The following is a 25,114-nucleotide window of genomic DNA, read 5'->3' as shown; positions in this document are numbered from 1 at the left end:
AAACAAAGATTTAAAATATTTTTTTATTAATTTTTAATATTTTTAAATATATTTTAAAAATAATTTTTATATTAACTATAAAATATTAATCGAAAACACTTGTTTTCTATTATTAAAAATAAAAAATAGTTTTTAATTAATAAACGTTTCTTTTTTCCCAAAAAAAAAAAAAAAACTATTATCGAATTGCTAAACAAGCTCTAACTATCTTTCAATGAACAGCATTTTTGATGGGGTTGGATCTCCTCTTAAATTTCTTTCCGTTGGTATTTACTTATTTCAATTAAATGCTTATAAAATTATTATTGTTCTTTCTTTTCTTTTTAAATCTTCCCCGCCGTCTGCATCTGAACCGTCTAAATATAGATGGGACCAAATGTCATGACGTGGACGGTCCGATGCCGGTGGACCGAAGAGGATGGCCTACACTTCGTGCACTTGCCAACCTTTTGAATTGTCATCGTCTCAGCGTCAATTCTCTGCAACACCTGAAAATGCCCAAATCAAACACTAATTTCCCGTACGTTTCCTCCAGCAATCCTCCTGGCAACTTGTTCATGGACTCAAACCAACTCGTCGACTCGCTCACCGCTCATATCTCTCTCTATCACAACCGCTCCCCAAGCTCTAGCCCGAACCCTAACCCTAACCCTAGATCTTCTATTCTTAAATGGTTCTCATCTCTCACTGTCCAGCAGCGCCAGTCTTACATTTCAGCGGTAGATTCCAACTTCGTCCAGATTCTCCTCCAAATGCAATTTAAACTCTATACCCATGGTCATGGCTTCTTCATTATCCTCCCTGACCTCCCCTCACGTGATCGCCCACACCTTCCCAGCCTCTGCTTTCGGAAGTCACGTGGTCTGCTGGCCCGAGTCAGCGAGTCAAACGACTTGGAACGATTGATTAACGACTCGGTTAGGTTGTTCGGGTCCAAGGAAGGTGAGCGAGTGGAAGATTGTTCGTGTTCGGCGAGTTTTCTCGATTCACTCACTGTTTGTGAAGAATTTGTGTCAAATGTCGATCGGTTTGTCGCGGCAATGGATAGTGTTTCGAATGGGGGGTTTTTGAGGGGTGAAGAAAGCGGGCTGGGCTCAGATTGGGTTGAATTGGAGTGGTTGAAGGCGAAAGGCTATTATAGTATTGAATCGTTTGTTGCAAACCGGTTGGAGGTGGCGTTGAGGTTGGCATGGTTTAACTGTGGGAATAATGGGAAGAAAAGAGGAGTTAAGTTGAAAGAGAAGGTTAATGTCGCTGGAATTGCGGCAAATGTTTTTTGGAGGAAGAAAGGCTGTATAGATTGGTGGCAAAATTTGGATTGTGCAATGAGGAGGAAGATGATCATTGTGGTTTTGGGAAAGGCAGCAAAATCTCTGGTACTTCCCCAGAACTTTGTTTTCAATGTGATTTTGGTGATAACGGTTTGTAGAGCATTTTGGATTATTAAAAGATAGATCTTTCTCATTCACAAAGAATGCCAATAGCACTCCTTAAAGACAGACCTGAAAGGAGAAATGTAATTAGTTAAAAGGAATGTGAATCATTTTCTTTTTCCCTGATAGACAATAAAATGAATGCGAACCATAGAATTAAGTTTCCAAAACAATGGTATTAGGGCGAGTTTTGAATATCATATTGGTCCTATCAGTTAAATGGTAGCTAGATGACACAAAAACAGACATGGAATTGAATTCAATCTTCCCTAGAAGGTATCAATTGTATGAAACGATCTTTAGATATTGTAATTCTAATCCATAATAATTACCACATGGGTACATAACTATGAAAAGTCCATGGTGTCAATCTTTCTTGTTGGTCACATTTTACCACTTTCTCAAACTCTACACTGGTTGTAACTTGAAAAGATGGAGAAATCAAAGCTGAAGCAAAATGATGATTACACATCCATAGGAATTGGGCTCTTTACATGGGTAGTTGTTCTCCAATTTTGTATGGAGAGGGAGGGAGAGTGTGCAAGGGGCAGGGTTGTTGGGAGAGGACATTTTCATCTCTAGACAATTCATTATAACAAGTGATACTGAATTCTTTATTAACAAGGCATATTGAGAGAGAGGACTCTGTCCAGACCCAAATAACATGAAGTACTAAAGATGCTTCAATTATGCACCTATCAAAAAAAAAAAAAAAAAAAAGATGTTCCAATTATGTGAAACATGGTGATGGGGTATGAACTATACATCTGGCATGTATAGTCCTGGTACTGCCCAGATTGTATATACAATCAGATATGTAACAGAAATTTAATGTAGAAGATGATTGGATATATTACAGCATGAGAGATTACAACCATAGACATTGAACTAGGCATTAGAGAAAGTATATCATGGGCATAGATGCCTCTTTTCAAAGTTCACATCCTTGGAAGTTGTCAAGAATTTCATTATGCAATTTAAATAAATATTATGTTCGTTGTTTCTACGGACTTCGTGGATTTGAGTAAATATGTTAGCCTGAGAATGCAAATTTATGAATGTGAGGAAGGAGATAAAAATTTGACAGATAGTTGGGAAACTTGGAAACACGCTCAGATACCATCTTTCAAGTCATTGTGTATTTGAAGTGTGCAACATTGGCCTGTGGATATTTTTAGTTTATTCATTTTTTTTAATAGCACTTGAATATTTGTGCCAAAACATTTCTGCCAAAATGAAGTATGTTCTGGGTTGATGTCCAATTTAGCTCAGTAAAGTACAGAAAAACTCTGTTCTTCCTGCATTTCTAGTAGGTTTCATGTCATTTTTGATGAATCTAAAAGATTTTGTAGTTCAGATGTACTAGCATAAAAGTGTGCTTTGAACTGAGAGTTCTTTTGGGCCTTGATTTCTTAATTATTGATGTGCTGCAAAGTGGCTGTTGTATGCTTTAGGTGGTTGGAATATTCTTTCCTGGAAAATTTGTGTTTTAAATGCATAGAATTTTAAATTGCAACCTATTATAAGTTGATGCGAGTTACTATTTTCAGCTTTTTGAAACCTTTTCATTACAAATACTTTAACCTAACTTTGATCATGATGAATCTTCAGACTGATGAGATTCTGAAAGGGGCATATAGTGCCTTGGAGGATGAGAAGTGGCTCTTCAATGCTGGAGGGGGACAACCAGTGAAATACAAATATACTGCATCATCTCAAAGGACAGACCAGGCACTCTCTGATGATGCAGAAGCTGGCTCAATTATGATCCCATCTTCTGTCTCTGGAAAACCCAAGTCCTTTTTTAATTTCTCTAATGGTTTATTTGTGGTTCAGGATATTTTGAACATTATATTGACATGTCAACATAGTGAATACGACAGAGACAAAATATTTTTTAGCACATTGGGTTCTATCAGTACCATTTCAGATTGTATATTTCGGAAACTTCGAGGACTACTTATGGTTGTTTGGCTTGATTTCACAAAACTTGAACTGCTAGGAGAAGGAAATTTGAAGTCCCCGCCAAATAAATCCAAAGAAAAGCTTGGTACAGGTGGGCGTAAAAAAAGGGGTAGGACCCGGAATATGAAGAAGTTAAATCCTGTTCCTAGGTCATGTGGAGATGATTCCAAAAGTCTCAAACCTCTCAAGGTACCATTTCCTTTCTAAAAAGATTTTCTGGAAGCCAGTGTGCATGTAATTTAGTTTTAATTGTTTTAAAGGAAATTCCAGGATCATGGATGTGGATTGGCCTATGCCAAGTGTGTGGATTTTGTGGAGTCCAATAGGATGGCTGGTGAACTTCAGCAAAGTGATCTTCACATGGAGGCATCCTCTTCAGTGGTTGAGATGGTTTCTCTTGTTCTTTTTTCCTCCTTCATTTTGATCATTTTCTTACTAGCAATTGAATGGAATCTAACCATTAGTCCGTGATCAGGAAAATGACATGTTTTCGGGAAAAGTTCAAAATGCTGCAAGGAAGTCTAGAAAAGAAAGAAATAAAAATAGAATTTACAGCTTAAAAGATCCAGTTGAAGTAAGAGATCTTGAAACAATAACAACAGAACCTTCTGCTCCATCTGTTATATCCCAGAGTGAGCCTTCAAAGTCTAACTGGAAATCTGATAGTTCAGTCTCTGAGAATGTGCCAAATGATGCTTCAATTGGTTGTGACAAGTTCATTTCAAGTCCTTGTAAACCTACTAATGGGCCTTCAAGGGCAGAAACTACTGCTCAAAGCATTCGAGAAGATCCTGTTGTCAGTTCCATTGAAGGTAGTTGTCACTTGTCATACCTTTCTGGATATATACCAGCTCTTGAACAGTAAGATAGAAAACCAAACTATATCTCCCGGATTAGAAACTTTAAATTATGCTGTAGATTATAACTTAATACCTTCTGTTGTCTCTTTATTGGCAGTTGATGTTGCTTTCAGCGGTGAAGACATTAAATTTCAGAACTCCGAACATTTGAGTGAAACTGATACAAAGTGTGTTTCTGACAAACCAATCAAAGCTACTGAGTTGGAAGAGGAAATTGTCCAAAATCAGGAGCAAGAAAGGGGGAAGTTTTGTAATACTGGATCCACAAGTTCTTCAGAATGCCCTTCATATGAGTGGCCTACTGTTGCTCCCATTCATTTTACATCTATCAATTCACAACATCTCCCAGCTGCCACTGATAGATTGCATCTGGATGTTGGTCGTAACTGGCATAATCATTTCCATCAATCCTTTGTACCCTCAATACACCAGACCAGAAATCCTTCATTGGATGCTGGGTGCAGCCAGATTTTATCTCGACCTTTGCCAATGAGTTTAGATTGGCCCCCAATGGTACGAAGTATCAGTAGATTGGCCCCATCAATGACATGTAATTATGATCCTGGATTTATCTCAAGGATGCAGTCTTCTTTTCGGCAGGGGTTCCCTGCTCACAATGTGCAGGTCAATACAGCCACCTCTGAAGATGAAAGAAAGTATTCAGGCGATTTGATGGATCTGTCTGATTTAACAAATGTGCAAGAGTTAGCAGATGAATGTGACAGCCACTGGATATCAGAGGAAGAATTTGAGTTGCATGCAGTTTCTGGATTAGATTATAGTCAGTACTTTGGTGGCGGTGTGATGTATTGGAATTCTTCTGATCATCCAGGGTCAGGTTTCTCTCGTCCTCCATCCCTTAGTTCTGATGATAGCTCATGGGCTTGGCACGAAGCAGACATGAATAGGGCTGTTGATGACATGGTTGCCTTCTCTTCATCTTACAGTACAAATGGCTTGGCTTCACCTACTGCTGCTTCTTTTTGTTCTCCGTTTGATCCTTTGGGGGCAGGCCACCAGCCTCTTGGTTATGTCATATCAGGAAATGAAGGACCTGGTAAAGTGCTGCATTCTTCTTCAGCATCAGCAGATGCAATGCCAGAGGAGAAAGTTTCTGGATCTTTGGCAAATTTACCTGTTGATGTTGAAGGGAAAACAGGAGATCCACTTCCTTACTCACTTTTGCCACCAATTATCATTCCCAATATGTCAAGGGAAAGGTCAAGATCTGAATTTAAGCGTAATTTTGATCGTAAAAGCCCATGTGTTCCTCCTGCGAGGCGGGAGCAACCTCGCATTAAGCGGCCACCATCACCTGTAGTGCTTTGTGTTCCACGGGCTCCTCGTCCACCTCCACCCTCTCCTGTAAGCGATTCCAGAAAGAACAGAGGCTTTCCAACTGTTAGATCTGGTAGTTCTAGCCCAAGGCACTGGGGTATGCGGGGTTGGTATCATGATGGAAGTAACCTTGAGGAAGCTTGTGTATGCATAGATGGTGCTGAAGTTGTTTGGCCTTCTTGGAGGAATAAAAATCTTTCAACTCGTCCAATGATTCAACCTCTACCTGGAGCGTTACTGCAGGATCGCCTGATTGCTATCTCCCAGTTGGCTCGTGATCAGGAACATGTTAGTGTGTTATCCTTATAATTTCATTCATTCTTATTTTTTTAAATGGTTTTCTTGTACCCCTTTTGTTGATAATGTTCTAGTACACAGCCAGATGTTGCATTTCCTTTGCAACCACCTGATTTATTGAGCTGTTCCATGAGAAAGACAGCCCTCTCTATGATGCACAGCCTCCTACATGAGGAAATTGATTCTTTCTGGAAGAAGGTATGCTGCTAGATTAATGCTGTTTTCCATTTTTTTTTTTGGTAATTTTATCTTCAACTTCTCCACAACCAAAATCCTGTAACTTCGGACATTTATTTCATTTACTCAAGCAATATTCCAAGATCATTAGCCATACTTATCATATAATGGAATTGTAGGTTGCTGCAGAGAATATGATTAGGAAGCCTTACATTAATTGGGCTGTCAAGCGTGTTACACGATCTCTCCAAGTCCTATGGCCTCGGTCCAGGACAAATATCTTTGGTTCAAATGCAACTGGTTTATCTCTTCCAACAAGTGATGTAGACCTTGTAATTTGCCTTCCTCCAGTGAGGAACTTGGTGAGAATTGTCTTGATGTGACTAGTCTTGATTATTTCCATGCCACATGCTAGTGCATCTATAGGAAAAACTTATCTGCAATCATATTTTCTAGGAGCCTATTAAAGAAGCTGGGATTTTAGAGGGTCGAAACGGTATTAAAGAAACTTGTCTTCAGGTATGTTATCAGTTGTATGTTTTGATGGGCATTGCACTCGCCAGATAGTGGTTACATTTGTATTACAATCTATGGAGATGAGTAACTGATGCCTTTCTATATAATCATTTTTAGCATACTAAATAATGGGTCCTTTGAGAAGAAGATGATGTTAAAAGAGATGACATAAACAGGCCTTTTGGTCATGTTCTTACATGCGACTAATTTCTCTTGTACATGATATCCTGGCTCATGTGCAAGGGGTTGGAATTGGGACAGGGGGTTCCAGGTTCAATTTTTGATAAACTGCTTTCAGTGAAAAATGTCCCTGCTTCATTCTGGAAGACTAGACGAAAGAATAATTCAGTTGCTGTAATCCTTTTGAATTTCTTGGATGTGTTGCATAGCTTTTATAAAATTTTACTTTGTAATACAAGCTAAAGTAATTTTTTCTCACCACTTATGCACATAATTTTATGCTCTGTTTTCTAGCAACATATCACTTTTAAACTATAAGGCAAATTTGTGATGGAAAGGCAGCAAAAAGAATAAGAAGTTTTCTTAGAATACTGAAATTTCTATCCTATTTACTTTATTATTTACAATTAAAACTGGTACATCATCTTATTTCTGTGATTCACGAATTGATAACACTTACTCTGTCCCTGTTGTTTCTAATATTTGTTTATGCTGTTCTTTTACCTTTCTAATATCAGCATTTGATGGACTTCAGATGCACTGAACTGTGCTTCTTGAATGAATGTTAATTTTATTTTAGTACATTATTATTTCCCGAAATACAATGTTCATGGATTGTGCTTCCTCTTTTTGTTTTGCACCTCTTAATACATTCTGTTTATTTTCCTATCTATCTATATATATAAAGTTTCCCAAAATGTTATTGTTGTCACCTTTTCTATCGCTGTAGCCTGTTTGGGGATTGACAACTTGCCTGGTTTGTCTTCCAGCATGCAGCCAGATATCTAGCAAATCAGGAGTGGGTAAAAAATGATTCTCTTAAAACTGTGGAAAATACAGCTGTAAACCCTCTTCCTTCTTGGAAATTTGTTATATTTCCTTTTCTTTTCTGGTGACCTCTTTTCTTATAATGTATTTTTTGATATTTCTACCTTTTTAATGTCAGATACCTATTATCATGCTTGTGGTGGAAGTTCCCCCTGATCTCACTACCTCTGCTGCCCCTAATCTACAAACATCAAAAGAGGAGCCAACTCCTATGCCAGGTGGACAAGGAAGTCATATTCAGACCGAAATGGGTGGTTTAGAGAACTCTGCTTCACCAAAGTGTGCACAGATAAATTATGATAATAGCAAGGATTCAAAGTCAGTTCGCATTGACATCAGTTTCAAGTCTCCATCGCATACAGGACTCCAAACCACAGAGCTGGTATTTTTCTATTATAGTATCAAACTCTAAATGATTCTAAAAGATGTTTCGAGTTTTTTGTCATGTCTCAGTCAATTCCTAGTAGATCAAATTAATATTTTCACAGAAGTTCAAAAAAGAATTGACATTTTACCACAAATTGATAGAGATAGTTCTGTTTGAACATGAGATGGCAATTCTAATGTATGATTACGCCTCTTTCTGGCTAGATGGAGGGAAATGGTAGGTAAACAGTTATCTAGTTCTCAAAATGGACTTGTTGAAATTGGATTTGAGTTTAAGAATCTTGGGCTGGAGAGTTTTTTGGCAGACATTACAACAGCATTAAGTATTGAAAATTTGAAAATAAAAAAAATAAAATTTGTAAAAAGTAGATGAGAATATGGAAATAAGCTGTCAATTTTTCTATGGGTAGAAACAGAATACAGCTTCTTTCTTGATCAGATAGACTGGATCCACTATGTGCCTTCACTACTTTCTTAGTTAGGTAGTTGTGAAGGTTATACAACCCTAGGAATATTTTGACCAAGCTTACTGAAATAGAATTTGATTATATGGCTGGTGAGTACTCCATGGTCTAAGTTTGGAAAGTGTAATGAGTAGTTAGAGGGTTTTTCTGTTCATCAGTTCATTAGATTTAACTTTTGAGGCACCTCCTAGTCTTCTAAATGGTGGTTCATTTTTTTTGACAGCACTATGGTGGTTATAGTTCAAGTTTATGTTTCCCTATGTTTGATCAACTCTATGAAATTTAACATCTTGTGTGCAGGTTAAAGAGTTAACTGAGCAATTTCCTGCAGCTACACCCCTTGCTTTGGTGCTAAAACAGTTTTTGGCTGATCGTAGCCTGGATCAGTCCTACTCTGGTGGATTAAGTTCATATTGTTTGGTAAGTTGTGTCATACCACCTTTTAACCAGGGATAAATATGTAATAACCTTTACCTATTACCCAGGATTACATGCATAATAACCTTCACTTCTGCCTTCAGAGTGTTGAAATATCTCCATGTTTGCTGATTGGATATCCAGCTTTTTAGTTACTCTTTCATGATATAAATTAACATGAGCATGCGTGAATACTTGTGCCTAGGGAATAACTAATTAGGATATTTGTGCTTTACTATATACATAAATTTTAAAAAATGGCAGCATAAGACTCTTACTAACTGCTGGTAGGCCATTTCAAACCATTACACAGCAGACAATTAATGACTTGTTATTACCCTGAAATTGACTACAGTATCAAGTTCCCAATAGAAACTTGGACCACTTCCTGAGGGAAAATTCTTGGGGCTAGAGTGGAATATTTCCAATCATGGAATTTGTTGTGTTTAGATTGAATTATGTTATTGGTCTACCCATGGAGACATATCTCTTCAAACAGTCCATGGTCATATGTTATGGTTAAATTTAACGTGGGTGCATGTTTAAACTTAACGCTTGTATTTACTTTTATCATCTCCATGTCAACTATATTATCTTTAAACTTAAAGCTTATAGTTACTGCTATATATATCTTTCAAGAATTCTTGGACCCTGCTTCTGTAATATAAGTCGTGGATTATTATTATTGATAGAGTACACTGCTATGTCCGTAAAATAGTTCAGTGATTCCAATTTGAATATATATATATATATATATATATATATATAGATGTATGCTGAAGAACATTGCATGGTTAGATATTCTTTTATGCTGTATAGATGTGTTTTTTTAGTGCTAGCATAGTGGTTCTTGAGATTTTTGCTTTTGTTCACAAATTACATGCAGTGAGTTTCAATGAGCCCACAATATTTTATTATCATTTGAGTCTGGTGTTACAATTTATTTGACCTGTTTCAAATGTTCTTGAATAATAAAAATACCCACCAATGGCACTAATCGAAGCTTAGCTTTATGCCCATGATTAATTTAATTTGGGATATGGGATCAAATCAAGTAATGTTACATGGATACTTAAAAATGTGAAAGTACCTTGTTGGAGATGAGATGACATGGTATGGGAATAGGAGTAATGTTTCTGATCTGCCAGCTGTTGAATGCATAATTGAAGGCATAACTGCAAAGAAGAGAGGATGCTATACCTACTTATTTTTCCTATATATAAAAATTTACTGCAGATTTCCAGTGATGGTTCCTCAATATTAAAATTTACATCAAATTCTCTTGCATGTGCGTTTCTACTCAATAATTCAGCTGTGCTCCTATTTAGTGGATTGAAGAATTGGATGAGTTTGACATCTAGATGTTGCAACCACATCCAACTAGCATGCCTGAGTCGATTGTCATATGGGTTAATTCGTCACCTTGGGAGAATGTTTCTGTTTTTTGGATATGAGATCACATGTCTCTACTAAATCATTTTATTATATACCAGTATCATAACATTCAATTTTAAGCAGTAGATGAATAGTATGAATGACTTCCAGCATCACTATTCTCCACCACGGCAGCACCCATGTGGATGCACCCATTTGTATTTGACTGTGAATGATGAACATTGATTTTGTGGCTGTCTGTTTCTAAGCACTGATGTTATGAACAAGGCCAGTGGGCTGAATTGGCGAACTGAGCTTTGACTGCTCTGGTCATATTGTCAAATCACACATACTTGCTAAATTGAGGTTTGGTTTGGGGAGTATCAAAATCTAAAACTCTAAAATAGAGACTCTAACAAGTAGTTAGCTTTCAAGTTTTGTGTTCACAGCCCTAATGGACCGATCAAGTGAAACCAAGGTTGAAGTAGTTGACCATGGCTAGGCCATTAAATGGTTGCTTGCCAGTCTGGTTGGATAATTTTCTAACTATTTTTTAAATTAGGATTCTACTTAGATTTGAGCTGCAAAAACTAGTGCCTGTTATTTTGGTAAGTAGGATCCTTTAAATTTTTGAATCTCATATTAAAGTAGCACGTAAATTTTGCCCAATTCTTCCATTTAAATGTGCTCACTTTGGATATGATCTAATCAATTTGCTGTATGTGGTGCAAATGCTATTGTTCACAGCATATGACATGATCTATATACTTTTGCTCACATTTGTTCTTTTATTACAGTAGTTGCTTGCTTTTTGTTTTTGTAAAGATAAATTTGAATAACATTGCAGAGTCATGCGAATGACAAATTTATGATTTCTTACAGGTGTTACTGATCACACGGTTTCTTCAGCATGAGCATCATCTTGGTCGCCCTATCAATCAAGTAGAACTCAAACTTTCAATATTATTTATTTGGGTACTTCTGTTTGTGTAGATGTCGAAATAATTTCATACATTTTTTTTTTCAGTGTTTCTTAAAATAGAGAGGTTTAAGTTCATTTCACAATTGAATAGTTCCTCATTTTTTATTGAAATGGATGAACTGCCTCTTTGCTGTTAATTATTTTACTGCCAATGCCTTCGGGTTTGACCAGTGTCCATATCTGTGGGGTTCTTATGGCAGAACAGGCCCAACGTTGTTATAGCATCCTTCTCAAAAGATAGTTTGGCCTTCATGAAATGTGACTTCAGGAAGGTTTTTCTGCTAAATTTTGATGAGGGCTTACTCTTTAGGATTAAATAATGTATGTTATTTTGTATCTATAGCCAATCCTGGATCTTAATAATATCTGAAGTGGCTGATGGAATTGCTGAAGCATATGTAACTGGTTAAGAGGTAACTCATAGAAACCAACATTCCGGATAACCAAGTTCACAACATCTCCCATTTCCTTGTGCTTTTATAATGGTGGCACTGTCCTTGACTTTTGAGGCACTGTCCATGAGGCCTCTGGCACTCATAAAGATCCATAACATCAATATTAGATGTCCAAAGATCAACCTACTTGCCTGGGATTGGCTTTCTTACTACTGCATACATGGATTGTGGCAAAAGCCCACCCGGGTACCTCCCCTAAGTTTGGGTCTTTAGCCCCCCTGCTTCCAGCCTATGGTTGAGTAATTATGCTGGCTTTAGAAAATTTGGTACTCCTAATGATCCACCATAACTGCTAGAACATCGGCAGCCAAATAACTTCTGAAAAGACAATAGTAAAATGCCAAGTTCTTGTCCCAATCTCAATAATGGCAAAGAAATGCTTGAGATGGTTTGAGGGCTGATTCCATTAGCCCGTTCTGGACTGTGTGGAAAGAGTGAAATGCTAGGAAATTTGAAGGGGTGGAACACAATAGTCTGGCAGTGAAATGTTTTGTTGAGGATTTTGTTTACCAAATCTCATGTCAATTGCAAAATACCTACTTTATTCCAACATTTACTCTCTTCTTTTACTTCTTTCTTGTGGAGGGAAGACAATCTTGGACGCAGTCCTTATAGCAAATGAGGTTCTAGACTCAAGGTTGAAAAGCTTAGAAAGGCGGGTCATCTGCAAAATGGACATTGAAAATGCCTATGACCATGTGAATTGGGGATTCTTATTAGTAGTCATGGAAAAAATGGGCTTTGGGGCAAAATGGGTAAGGTGGATGAAGTGGTGCATATCCTCAGCTCAGTTTTCAGTTCTGATTACTGGGACCCTTATAGGTTTCTTTCAAAGTTCTAGAGGCCTAAAATAGGGAGATCCTCTTTTCCTTTTAATTTGGCAATGGAGGCGCTTTCTAGTATTTTGAAGAGGGTTATGGAAGGAGGCTTCATTAAGGGTTTCTTGGCCAGTGGGAAAGGAGGAGAGGGTATGGTAGTGTTCCATCTTCTTTTTGCTAATGATGCACTGATTTTTTGTGACTTGGATAAGGAACATTTAGAGGCTTTGAGTTAGGCTTTCATGAGTTGGCTGGGGTGTAAAGTGGGCTCTCCCCCTTTGACTTATCTGGGCCTACCTTTGGGTTTCCTTCAAGTCTTTACCAGTTTGGGATGTAGTGGAGGAAAGATTTCAAAAAAAACTTGCTTTGTGGAAAAAAACAGTACTTATCAAAAGGAGAGAGATTAACTTTAATTAAGAGCACTTTATTTAACCTATCAATCTACTATATTTCTTTTTTTGTAATCCCACGTAAGGTGAGCCTTAGATTGGAGAAGAAGGGTGGGGGTGGTTAAGCTCCAAAGAAGACCTCATTTATTGAATTGGTCATTAGTTAGCTTGGATAAAAAGGATGAACACCTAGGGAGTAGAAAGTTGCCCACTTTGAATAAAGCCCTCCTTGGAAAATGGAGCTGGAGATTTGCTTCTGAGAATGAGGCTCTATAAAAGTTGGTGATTGCAGGGAAATATGGAGAGGAAGAAGGGGGGGTGGTGTTCTAGAGTTTTGAGGGAAGGTTATGGGTGGGTCTTTGAAAGGCAATCCAGAATGGGTGGAAGAAATTCAACAACAGGGTTGGTTTCAGAGTAGGAAATGGTAGGAGGGTGAGGTTTTAGCAGGATAGGTGGTGTGGGAAGGATCCTTTGACAGTTGCTTTCCCAGAGTTGTTTTCAATTGCCATTAATAGAGAAGTTTGGGTAAGCCAGATGTGGGAGCAGGCTGAGGAAGGGGGTTGTTGGAACCTGGTGTTCACAAGACAGATAAATGATTGGGAATTGGGAGAGGTGGAACAGTTGTTTAATAGGTTGCAAGGGCAAGTGATCAGAAGTGGTGTTGAGGATGTCATGTAGTGAAGTCCTTTTAATACTCCTTAGTAGGGCGCTCTCCAAAAGGCTTCCCGTTAGGTATTGTGTAGAACCCTTTGGTCCTAATGAGAGTTAGTTTTTTTGCTTGGGAAGTAGTTTGGGAAAATTTTTTACCTCTAGATGAGCTAAAAGGGAAGGGTTGGTATCTTCCAAATAGATGTTATTTGTGTAAAGGTGAAGATGAGTTAGCAAACCATATCCTTCTCCACTGTCCGAAGGTGACCTTGTTGTGACACCTCATCCTTGCTCTTTTTAATGTCCAATGGGTAATGCCTATCTCAGTCAAGGATGTCCTTCTTAGTTGGCAGGGATCCTTTGTTGGGAAGAAAAGAAAGAAGGCGTGGAGAGCAACTCCTTTATGCTTATTTTGGACCCTTTGGAAGGAGAGAAATTGAAGAGCCTATGAAGATTTAGAATTGATAGGTCATGCTATTTTATGCTCCTTCATATACATGTTTTTGCAGTGGGTTAGGATACATTTAGGGTCTAGTACTTTGTCTTTATTTGACTTTATTGATTGGTTGGGCTGTTAGTGAGGTGAGGGTGTTGTTTTTTGTGAATCTCTCCCCTTTTTTGACCTTGTATACATCGTGTATACTTTAGACACTTTTTAGGTGCTTTTACCTATATATAAAAAAAAAAAGATTGGGCATCATTTAGATGTTGTTGGGGCTAGGTGTTTTGTTTTTTCTTTTCTTTAGGGGTGGTTTGTATACATCATGGATGCGTGATTGTGCCCCTTTTAATGCATTTCTCTTGTTGCCTATCAAAAAGAAGAAAAAACAGGTTGAGAATAATGAGGCTGCTTGCTGGTCAAGGTTCAACCTTGAAAGGGATGAAGGGGTTCTTTGGGAGTTGAGAATTTGGCTTTTATTTTTTTTTTAAATTTTATGGATAGCATGGGTAGAGTTAGCTACATGCCTTCTAACGCATGGGCACACACTGCACGTTCCCCTCTTGTTTGACTATCAAATAATTTCAATTTAGTGATGGTGCTAAAAGTAGGTAATGTAATGAGAGGGAAGAAAATGTTTGACAAAAAATTCTAGCATGTGGATCCCTGCTTAAGAACACATGGTTGGGCAAGTAGAGAGCCCATGACATTAAGTTGAACAAAGAGGAAGAAAAATAGAGTAATATGTGATGGAAATTGACATTGTAATAGAAGCAGTTAAGTTTATTAGCTTTTCAAGTGTTTCTTGAAAGTTTGGGGCATTTTGTATAGCCTTATGGTTTCTGAATGGAGTGAATAATAACTATAAAGGACCTGGAGAAAGTAGTACTACTGAATGAAAATCTAGATGGATGCCAGGTTACACCAAAAACTTCATGAAATAATGGGACCAGAACTTAAATGTCTAGATTTCTCACTTGTATATCCAACGGTATATGTGTATATACTTGTGTGTATATATGTTGTCAACTTGCCTATATGTGACTATAGTATGCCAATATTGATATATTTTTTTATGGGTGACACTAGGACTCCATTTTGTTATATAAGCCTTGAGAATATATGCATGTCATTCCTTAGCATGCATTTGTCTGCCTACTTTTTGGGTTGATCTGATTTGATTGCAGAGAAATCTATGGAAAAAAAAAAAAGAGTACAGATTTTGAATGTGATGCTTATTCTGTTTCAGTTCCAAAACCTGGAAAGCTTACCCTAACCAAATCATTGAGTCAGATCATTGCACCAAGCTCAATTAAAGGGGTTCCACGGCCCCCCAACCCACCCAAAAAAAAAAAAAAAAATCTTAAAAAGGGAAAAAGGAAACATGTGAAAAGCATAAGATCTGGATTGTTGTTTCCTTTTTCTCTTATGCTTTTATACCTACCAAATGGAGCAGCCATGCATGTTTTCTATTCTGTGGCAAGGATTTTCAAATTTTCCCAGGCTTTTTCATGTGTATATATCACATTTGAAGTTCCATTTTTTTCATCATTATTTCTGATTGGTGTTTGTGTTGCTTATACATGAATGCTTTTGTCTAACTACAATATTAATCTTGATGTAGAACTTCGGAAGCCTGTTGATGGATTTTCTTTACTTCTTTGGGTAAGTCAGAAAAGCCGACCATTGTAAAATTTGTTCCTTTTCTGTTGTTGAAATTGGTTTTTGCTACTGTTTCTGCATTGCAATTATAAGATGATTTTGTTGATAAGCATAATGTTCTCAAACTTGTGATCGTTGTTTATCACTTTATTATTTTACTTATCCAGGAATGTGTTTGATCCACGTCAAATGCGTATTTCAGTACAAGGAAGTGGAGTGTATATAAATAGGGAAAGAGGATATAGGTATCAGTTACACCCTGTTGTTTTATACGCTGCAACCTTTGTATGATTTGGGTTTGTACCAATGTTTTCCCCTCTATTTTTTATTGATGATTTAATCTTTAATGTTGTAGCATTGATCCAATTCACATTGACGATCCTCTTTTTCCAACAAATAACGTGGGAAGGAACTGCTTTCGGATACATCAATGTATCAAGGTCAGCCTGTTACTGCAGATATTTGAGGACTTACACATTGCTTTGTGGATAGCTGATCTAGATGAGTAATATATTTTAATTTTATGAACTTAAATATTTTTATTGTTCCCAGAAGGAAATAGCAGGGTTTAGTATACATTGTATGTTGGTGGAAGAAAATGAAATTGTGAGAACTTTAAAATTTAGAAAGTTGTTTAAAGGGTGTACCCTCAGAAACTCAATTAACTAAATATCTTCACAATAAAAGCATGTTTTGATTTCTCGGGAATTCAGGCTTTATCCTTCTAATATCAAAAATCAATATCAAATTTTATCTCCTTTCATCTTTTGTTAGTGAGATTTCTGTTAAATGTTCAGGAAGGTTAGAGTTTGTTCCTGTGAAACTTTTAGGGACCTGTTCAATGTTAGTTCTGCCTGCTTTTTCAATCTGTTCCTGCACTTTTGTTTGGAACTAACTGCTACACATATTGCCCTTTCTCGCACAATCTTAGGTATTTAATGGAAGCCAACTTACAAAATGCTTGATTTGGGACTCACTGACCAGAGAAATATCATAAATTGTCAAAAATGAAGTGTTTAGTCTAGATTTCTGAGATCAGCCTTTTGGCTCTTCCATTTGTTGTGTATCTATTTATTATTATAACTGCTCTATAGTATAAATAAGAAAAAAGAACGAAAAAATTGCAGAATCATCAGTTCATTGTTTGTGCTCTTCATCATTATGTTTCAGAGATGCTCCTAATTTCAAACCAGGAATGTCAGCATGTAATTGTTCACCATATATATGAAGCCTTTGTAAAGCAGCGATGAGCAAAATAATTGTCTTCTGATATCTTAAACTTCACTGGATTCCCTTTATGAATATTGTGCTGCTAATATAGAATTTACACTTAGGAACTTGTGGAGATCACATGAGGAACTTTGCTGATGTACTAATGTCTTTAAGAAAATTGCTTTGATGAAATGTTGTGTGATCATTAATGCTATCTTATATTTCAAGTTTTCAATTATATTGTGTCTTGCAGGCATTTTCAGATGCTTATTCTATTCTGGAGAATGAACTCACATGCCTCCCCATAAGTGGCGATTCAAGTACAAGTCCACCATACAGGCTTCTTCCAAAAATTATCTCCAGTATTGATCTTTTATAGGGATTCCAAGTATTTGGAGAATTTTTATTTGTTTGGCAGGTAAGTCATAGTGTTTCGTACTGTGAATCAAAAGTTTGAATTGACCTTTTTAACTGTTTGTTAGTGTGAATTAAAAGTTTGAACTTTTTTTTCCTCCAGACTCGGTATCAAAGAAAGTAAAAGTGTCAAAACATTAGTCATTTTTGAACTGAAAATTTTTGTAATAAGATTTTATGTTCTTTTTCCTCTAGGTAAGTTTTAATAAAGACTATTGGATATGAAGGTCTATATTGAAGCCTTAGAGGATCAGGTTGTTGAAGCATGAGGCTCTATTTTAAGTGAAACTGGCATTATTCACCAATAAATGCTCTATGGCTTCTTTATTTGTTAGTGATATTATAGTTTTGAGGGCTATAATGTATACCTTCACCCACCTATCAAAAAAAGAATGTATACCTTCACCCTTTTTTATAGGTAAATTTTTGTCCCCATTGGGACTTGGACCTGGAACCTTCCCACAAACCCTCCCCAACCTTTTTACCACTTGAGGTCAGCCTCAAGGGCGTATACCTTCATCCCTATGACCCTTAGAAATTTCCATTTGTCAGAAAACTCAACTCTATTAACAGGCTCGGGGTTTCCTTGGCCTGTAGGTAGAGACTATGACATCAGTAGATGTAAAAGGAGGGTTTTGATATTTATTCAAGAATGTTACTTTTGCAACAGTACTTTTTTTTTTGTAAGGAAAATAAAATTTGTTAAGTGGCACCTAGAAAATGTTTTTGCAACCACCAACACCCCCCCAAAAACAACTACCTCCTGGGAGATGCAAAAAGGCTTTCGGTGATCAAGTTAACTTTAGCAAGTCTCTATTTTTTTTATTTTTTTTTTGTTTATTTTGAGATATATTATAGTTTTGGTTTAGCTTGGATATTTTTTTCTATCACATTTTAAATCTAATTTTTAATCAATGAGTTCCCTTTTCCATAGTTATTGCCCTGTGATTTAGTTGGCATTTTCAGATGATTTACATGGAAAGAGATGGAAGGTATGAGCCATGAGGCTTTATGAAGTGGAAAATCAGAGTGTGATGGAAATGTGATGCCTGAATTACTATTTGAATAACTGGAAAGGAGAAGTTATGATAGAACAACAGAAAATATATAACCTTAAATACTCCTTCCAATAGCTGCAGGTAAAGATTTTTATAGTAAGACACTAGTGATCTTGTAGGTGTTGGATCATGGTGCAACCTTATTTCTGTTAAAGGGTTTCACTGGGAGAAGTTAAGATAGAACAACAGAAAATATGTAAACTTCAATTCCCTTTCCAATAGATGCAGGCAAAGATTTTTATAGTAAAACACTAGTGATCTTGTACCTGTTGGACCAGGGCACCACCTTATTTCTGTTAAAAGGTTTCATTGTTGCTGGTTATTCTTTCACCTAGATGAATAACAGTGATGGAAGAAGAGGGGATGACTATTGGGCAGTAAATGCACTCAGTGGTTAAACTTCCCTTATATGATTTTGCGAGGATTTTTACTCAACCTGTAATTCCTTTTCCTTTGCTCTCTCTCTCTCTCTCTCTCTCTGCCTATAGTTCTTCAATAAAAGGTATTTCAAATTCTTGTTTAAGGGGTTTTTTATTCCGTATTTTTATTATAAACCACATTTAGGCTAAGTTTCTTCCCTTATAATTATACCCTTATCACCTCTCCATTCTTCTTTGCAGTTGTTTGATGTTGTTGTTGGACCAAGTAACAAAACCTTAACAATAGATGCATGTTATTAAATCTCTCTGAAAGGTCAAGAATTCACTTTTTGGGCAGTATTGAGACATAATATCATGACGTTTCTCACAAAGCTCATTTGTTATCCTGCTTCCTGTTTTGTATTCAGCTATACAGGCATGGCTCATATTCCATAAACATATGTGGAATCTGTTGCATCTGTTGTTTCCACTTTTGCACAAGAAATTCTATCACTTGAATTCTTTTCTGAATGTTATACTGTTAAAATATTTCTTTGATAGGCAAGAAAGAATTTAGTAGAAAAGGTGCCTAATAACATGTATTGGAAATATATACAATTTGTGCTCATAGAGGTTCAACAAACACATTGGAATCTTAGTGAGGAATTAACCAATCTATGAAACCCAACTAAGGCATAGGCCCCACATCCAAACACCTCTTGGACCACAAGAAAAGAAAGCAGAGAAAAAAGACTCTTTTAAAATTTGTACTGGTTGCTCCAAGTTTTTGAAAGTCTTTCAGTTTCACTCCCTCTGTATAATCCAAAACAAGCAAAGGGGAGCTGCTCTCCACACTTTTCTGTGTTTTACCCCAACATAGCTTCCATTCCTCCCTAATAAAATCTCTTTGACCGATGGAGGAGGAAGTACCCAATAAAGCCCAAATAAAGAGAGAAGAAAATGCCACTTATACTGTTAGAACAGCAAATACTTTATATTTACTTTTCATAGTTCATGTACCATTTTTGAAAAACTCGTCTCCATATAAATGGATCATGGGTGGTGGGAATGCTTCAAATTTCACCCTACCATCTTTGCCTAAGTTTCTCTTTCAATTTGGCATCAGAGCGGACAGAACCTGCAAACAGCCCTGCTCCACCAAATGTCCCTAGCTGACCAGCCCTTCCAACAGCACCAGGTGCCCCATCCCCTTGCCGAGCCACAACTTGGTCCTCCCTCTCTTTGGCGGTTGATGTGTCCAATCCTTGGCATCATGCTGATCAATTTTTATTGGATTTTCTTAATGGCTATCTACCACAGCTGAGAAACTCACACCTTCTGTTGATGATATGGCTAAGCCTCTTGCATCAAAGAAGCTGAATGGAATGAATTACTTGGCTTGGAAACATGTATTGCAGTTCTTTTTGAGGGAAAATTGACATAAAATCCAAGAACATGAAGTTTGAAATTGTGAGGATGCTATCGTGATGTGGGCCGGTATAGGCGTTTGGTTGGTAAGTCAATATATCTTACTATTGCTTGTCTGACACTCTGACTTGACTTATATAGTTGGTGTCGTCCATCAGTGTATGTATGCCCCTTGCCTGTCTCATTTTGAAGTTGTTTGCTGCATCCTGTGTTATTTGAGGAGTTCTTATGGATGTGGGTTGTTACACGTACCTTCCTCCTCCTTGTCTCCAACTAGATTTAGGGATGTCAATTGGGCTGGTAGTGGTTCTGACAGACATTCTACTTCAGGCTATTGTACTTTTGTTGGTGATATTAAGTGGAAAAATTGTTATTGCTCATTCTACTGCAAAAGCTAAGTATTGTGCTATGGTTCATATTGCCTTTGAAATGGTTTGGGTTTGCTCTCTTCAAGACTTGGATGTTGATGTTCTTAATCTTATGAGATGCTTGTAATAATCATATAGTTGTTAAAGGCTAACTTAAAGTGCCCATAGGCCCCAAGGTGCAATGACTACCTAGCTATAAGTGCCTCGCCTGCCAAGGCATGTGCCTTGTTGGATAGCCATGCTTCGTCTATTTTATTTTTTATTTTTTCCTTTTTTACACTTCTATTCTTGAAATTTTCAATTGTATATTAAAATTTTATATAATTTCATTCGTTTTATGTTGGATGCTTCTTTTAAATGATTGGAATTTTGAATTTTTTATTACTTGGATTAAAACTTGCATCATATTTTATAAAATTTATATGCGCTTTTGCTTAAGCACACGTCTTAAGTCGTGTTTTGCACCTAAGACTCGAGAGACTTTTGTGCTTAGGTGCGTCTTGGGGTTGATTGTCATTTTTTCTGTGATTTGATTACATAGAAACTACTTGCCACTCGATGTTTCTTTTGACAATTGACTTAGTGACATTCTCACTAACCACTGGCTTGTCCCATCTTTCAGTGTTGTGTGTGAAGTGACCATATATGATTTTTATGCTCTGGCTTGAGGTTGTGTGCTAGAAGATTAGATGCATCATATTTATTTTCTATATTTTATATGGTATATTCCATGATATTTACTTTCCATATTCCATATGGTATAAATACCATTTTGAAAACTCTCTTTTGCGCTATAAATAAATCATGGGCAGGGGGCAGAGGGAAATGCCCCCCCTGAAATTGGGAAAAAAAAAAGGTTCTTCCATGAGGGTTTGAACCATTACCCTTCAGTTTAGGAGGAAACCTGGTTACCACTCAAGTATCCAATTGATTTTTGCTCCTTTTTGCCCCCCCTGAAAATAAATTAGTATTCTTGGCCCCCCTCAACTTATTTTCTAGCTCTGCCACTGATCATGGTTGATCAGAATAGTTCAACTTTTTCATTGCACTCTTTGCCTAAGTTTCTCCTTCAGCTAATACTTTTGGCAAATTTAAGTTATTTGTGAATGTCAAACCATTTTGTTATAAAGTAATAAAGATTATACAAGCCAAGACAGAGATGAACTCTAGTAGTATAGGGGGAGTGTGCAGAGGAGTTAACAGAATTCTAAAACCAGGAAATTGTCAATGTATCTATTCTCTCTCTCGCTCTCTCTCATTTGTTCTTTGTTTTGTTTTTCTCTTTGTACAATTTGTTTTGCTCCTTTGTCTCTTGCAAGCTTCTCTTTCCCAATAAATTACATTTTCAACTTTAATGTTCAGAATTAAACTGCTGCAATTGATCTTTACGATATTAGATTATTGTTATTCCATGTATAGGATTTACTTTTTGAGGTTTGAATATGACTGCTACATGAACTTACAGATGGTCATTAGAACTGAAGAATGCCCCATGCAGTTTGACATGCAAACTGTCTGCAAATATCCTTTGAAGTTGATCTTGTCATCCCCCAGAATCCCGACCCTGCATGATTCAGAAAAATCACAAAAATGTAAGTGTACATAGGTCTAATCTATGGAAGGCGTCTCCATTTTTCTGTGATGAATATTTTCTAATATTTTGGAAATCTTTTATTACATCTAAAGATTACTGAATTTTCCTTGAACTAAGCTGGTTGTCATAATTTCCAAAATAAATGGTGGAGTTTATAAAATTTAGTTTGCCTATCAGAAAAGGAAAAATTATAGTCTCCAAAATAAATGAGGGTTGGAGAAAGATCTATGTGTCTAATTATTTAGATGGAATAGAATTGTACATAATCCCTGAGATATAAATACTCTTGCATCAGGATGGGGCAAGGCTCATGTGCGTGTGAGGTATACCAGGCTTTACAAAGATGACTAGTATACAAGGATAAAGTATCCAATATTTAAATAATTAATTGCTTAAAAAAGCAAACAAAATAAGCTACATTCAAAATATCCCACAACTTTAACGACGTTCCTACTGCTTGTGAAACCAATTGTGAATCTCATGAACCTGCACTCTTGCCCCTCCATGCAATCCCAACCCTTTATCATATATGTAAAAATATATCTCCTCTGATGGACCAATTTTGGGAGATATATATGAAGTGATCAAGTCTGATTGCCTCCTATTAGAATTCGAAGCCTTCATTATCCAGTTCTCAAAATTGATACTATGTTCAGTGTTAGTGTTACAATAATAAGATCTAGAGCTATCACTGTTCATGCAAGAACTATGAGACCTCTTTGATGCCTCTGCATTACATTGATTCTTTGAATGGTGATTCCTGATTTCATCTTGCATTCACACAATTGTATACTTCACTTCCAATGAAACCTTGTTTACATGAATCAATCTAAATTCAATTCTAGTATGAGTCACAAAGGCACACATCTGGTATTCAAGTTCTAGTGTATGCATAAGGAAGATTTAAGCTAGTGACAAGAAGTATATCTAGTAGCAAATTGAATTCAACTAGGATTCTTATTGCTTGTGTTGTGGTGGAAATGAAAGGGGAAAGTATACTTCTGTGGTCTTTGTTTCATTATTCTTCTTTAAAAAATTTGTCATAATCTTTTGGGTCTATGCTTGCTTCCCATAAAGTTTGAGGGAAAGAAAACGTAAAGGAGAAAGAGAAAGGAAAAAAATAGGTTAGGAAAAAATTGCACAGTTTTAGCTTAAGACTATGCCTGCTTTTTGGAAAATTTGAGGGAAAATGTGAAAGAAGCAAAATAAAGAGGAAAAATAGAAGGAAAGAAAGGGTGAAAGAAAATAAAAAATAGATTTAAAGTTAATAAATTATTTTTGTATGTTTGTTTAAACTCGTTTCACTTGTACATAAAAATTAAATAATTTAAAAATATATAAAATTTTAATTAATTTTAATTATATTCGATTTTCTTTCATATTTTTCATAGTAAATCAAACAAAATTATTTTCCTTAGCATTTTGTTTTCTTTTTTTTAGCACTTTCCTGAACCAGACATATCACGAAGGTTTTAGAAGAGAGAATGAAGAGACATCAGCATTGGTGCCAAGACCTTTGGGGCAAGATTTTAGTAACACCTTATTGAGGCCTGAATCGTGTCTCTACGCCCAGAGGTCAATAAATGCTAGAGAAAATAGGAGAAATTGTAGGATTATTTCCGATCTCTATTGATTAAAAAAAAAAAAAACCAGATTCCTTTCTTGCTCAACAAACAAAACAGTGAGCTCACCACCTCAGGTTGGCTAGTCATCCTTGGGGTGGGTACTTTGGCTCTGGTCTCTAGTCTTAGGTACTCTACCTAGCTCGTAGGAAGCAACGAGTGCTTGATTTATTTTCTACTGTAGCTTTGATTGATGAAGTAGACATAAACCTCGTAAGACATGGTCCAGTACCAGCTCTTTTTATCTTGTGTTTATACGATTATAGCCACTTCTGAGAGTTTAATACTTGCCGTAATGCATTTGTAGATAGCAAATCTTGCTACATATTTGGGATTACTAAAATTTTCTAATTTCTTTGTCTTGCAGGAAATTGGGATCTCTCATTTGATTGGGACCTTGCTGTTCATCTGTCCCCTTTTGCAACCCGATATCATTTGATCATCATGATTGATTTGATCTATTTTCGATCGATTATCCTCCATGATGATGAAAAAGAAGGTAAGGTGTGTGGTTGCATCAAAACTAAATTTTCATGCATTTGAAAGTTAATTTATGCCTCCAGCTTGTTAAGTTAATTTTTTCCACATTAACAGATGCATTTGAATGTTATTTGTTGGCTGTCTAAGCACTAAATTATTTTTTGGTGCTCGACTTCTCTATGCTGGCCATTTGTCGATTGCAACATCAAACTATGGCTGCAATACACACTGGAGATCATCATTTGAACTTATTCTGCAGTTGTTGGAATGAGCCAATTACGAGTCTGCTAGGCTGGTTTTTCTCAGAATATGATATGCAGCCTAGTGCATGAGCAAACAACAGTTATTTGGTGCACCCGATACCGTTGTTATACATGCTGCATATACTTGTGGTGAAGGTATTGTATTGTATAATAAGTATTAAGTTACTATTCTCCGAACGCCTGCCTTGCTCTTTGCTTTCATCTATCGAGCTACAGGTTAGATGCTGTCATCAGTCAGAGAGAAGGTTGAACCCAGTTCATCGGGCTCCCAAAAGTGGTTTTGGGGAAGAACAGGTTGAACAGGGTAGGAGTTTGTGTGGCTTGATGGACCCTGGAGAGACAAGTACAAGGTTCTCCAAAAGAGGACCAGAAATTGATTTATTGAAAACAGGGTGGTCCTGAGACATAAAGAAAGAATTGATTTAAACCAAGCCGCCTTGTCAAAAAAGAGGGGAGAAAGAATGTGGAAAAACAGAATTCTGAATGCACAGCTATTCATTCTAGTACCTGATCACATTGTAGGGAGTATGCAAGAAAGTTACGCTTACATTGTTTTGAGTATTTAAAGTTTGCTTTTCCCCTTTCTTCTCACCTGTTATCTTCGGTTCCCTTTCTCTGTTTAAGCGTCGATATTGACTGAAAAACAATGAATGATGTCACATGGGTAATGATGTTTTCTTCTTATTA

General features: G+C 36.7%; 1 protein-coding gene across 7 annotated transcripts; it reads left to right on the top strand.

The window, feature by feature from the left end:
• The first annotated feature begins 343 nt into the window (after positions 1-343).
• LOC100265029 (uncharacterized) lies at positions 344-25,114 on the top strand. Of its 7 annotated transcripts, none has more exons than XR_009467847.1 (20): positions 348-1,376; positions 3,045-3,587; positions 3,669-3,788; positions 3,874-4,210; positions 4,356-5,884; positions 5,975-6,091; positions 6,250-6,432; positions 6,527-6,589; positions 7,537-7,608; positions 7,713-7,976; positions 8,746-8,865; positions 11,119-11,178; positions 15,592-15,632; positions 15,797-15,874; positions 15,985-16,069; positions 17,095-17,259; positions 19,799-20,186; positions 21,934-22,060; positions 24,052-24,183; positions 24,279-25,114. XR_009467847.1 is itself a non-coding variant. In XM_059743150.1 (17 exons), exons 1-16 carry the CDS (start codon positions 399-401, stop codon positions 17,218-17,220), a joined length of 4,716 nt encoding a protein of 1,571 aa, XP_059599133.1. In that variant the 5' UTR covers positions 348-398; the 3' UTR covers positions 17,221-17,259; positions 19,799-20,530. The 7 variants fall into 7 exon arrangements, 1 of the variants encoding a protein (XP_059599133.1); XR_009467849.1 differs by having other exon boundaries at positions 24,052-24,188; XR_009467851.1 differs by lacking the exon at positions 19,799-20,186 and having other exon boundaries at positions 344-1,376; positions 15,985-16,134.

This window comes from Vitis vinifera, chromosome 15 (assembly GCF_030704535.1).
Source record: "Vitis vinifera cultivar Pinot Noir 40024 chromosome 15, ASM3070453v1".
Lineage (NCBI taxonomy): Eukaryota > Viridiplantae > Streptophyta > Magnoliopsida > Vitales > Vitaceae > Vitis > Vitis vinifera.
The sequence above is the reverse complement of the archived record's forward strand: the minus strand, read 5'-3'. Positions and strand labels throughout refer to the sequence as shown.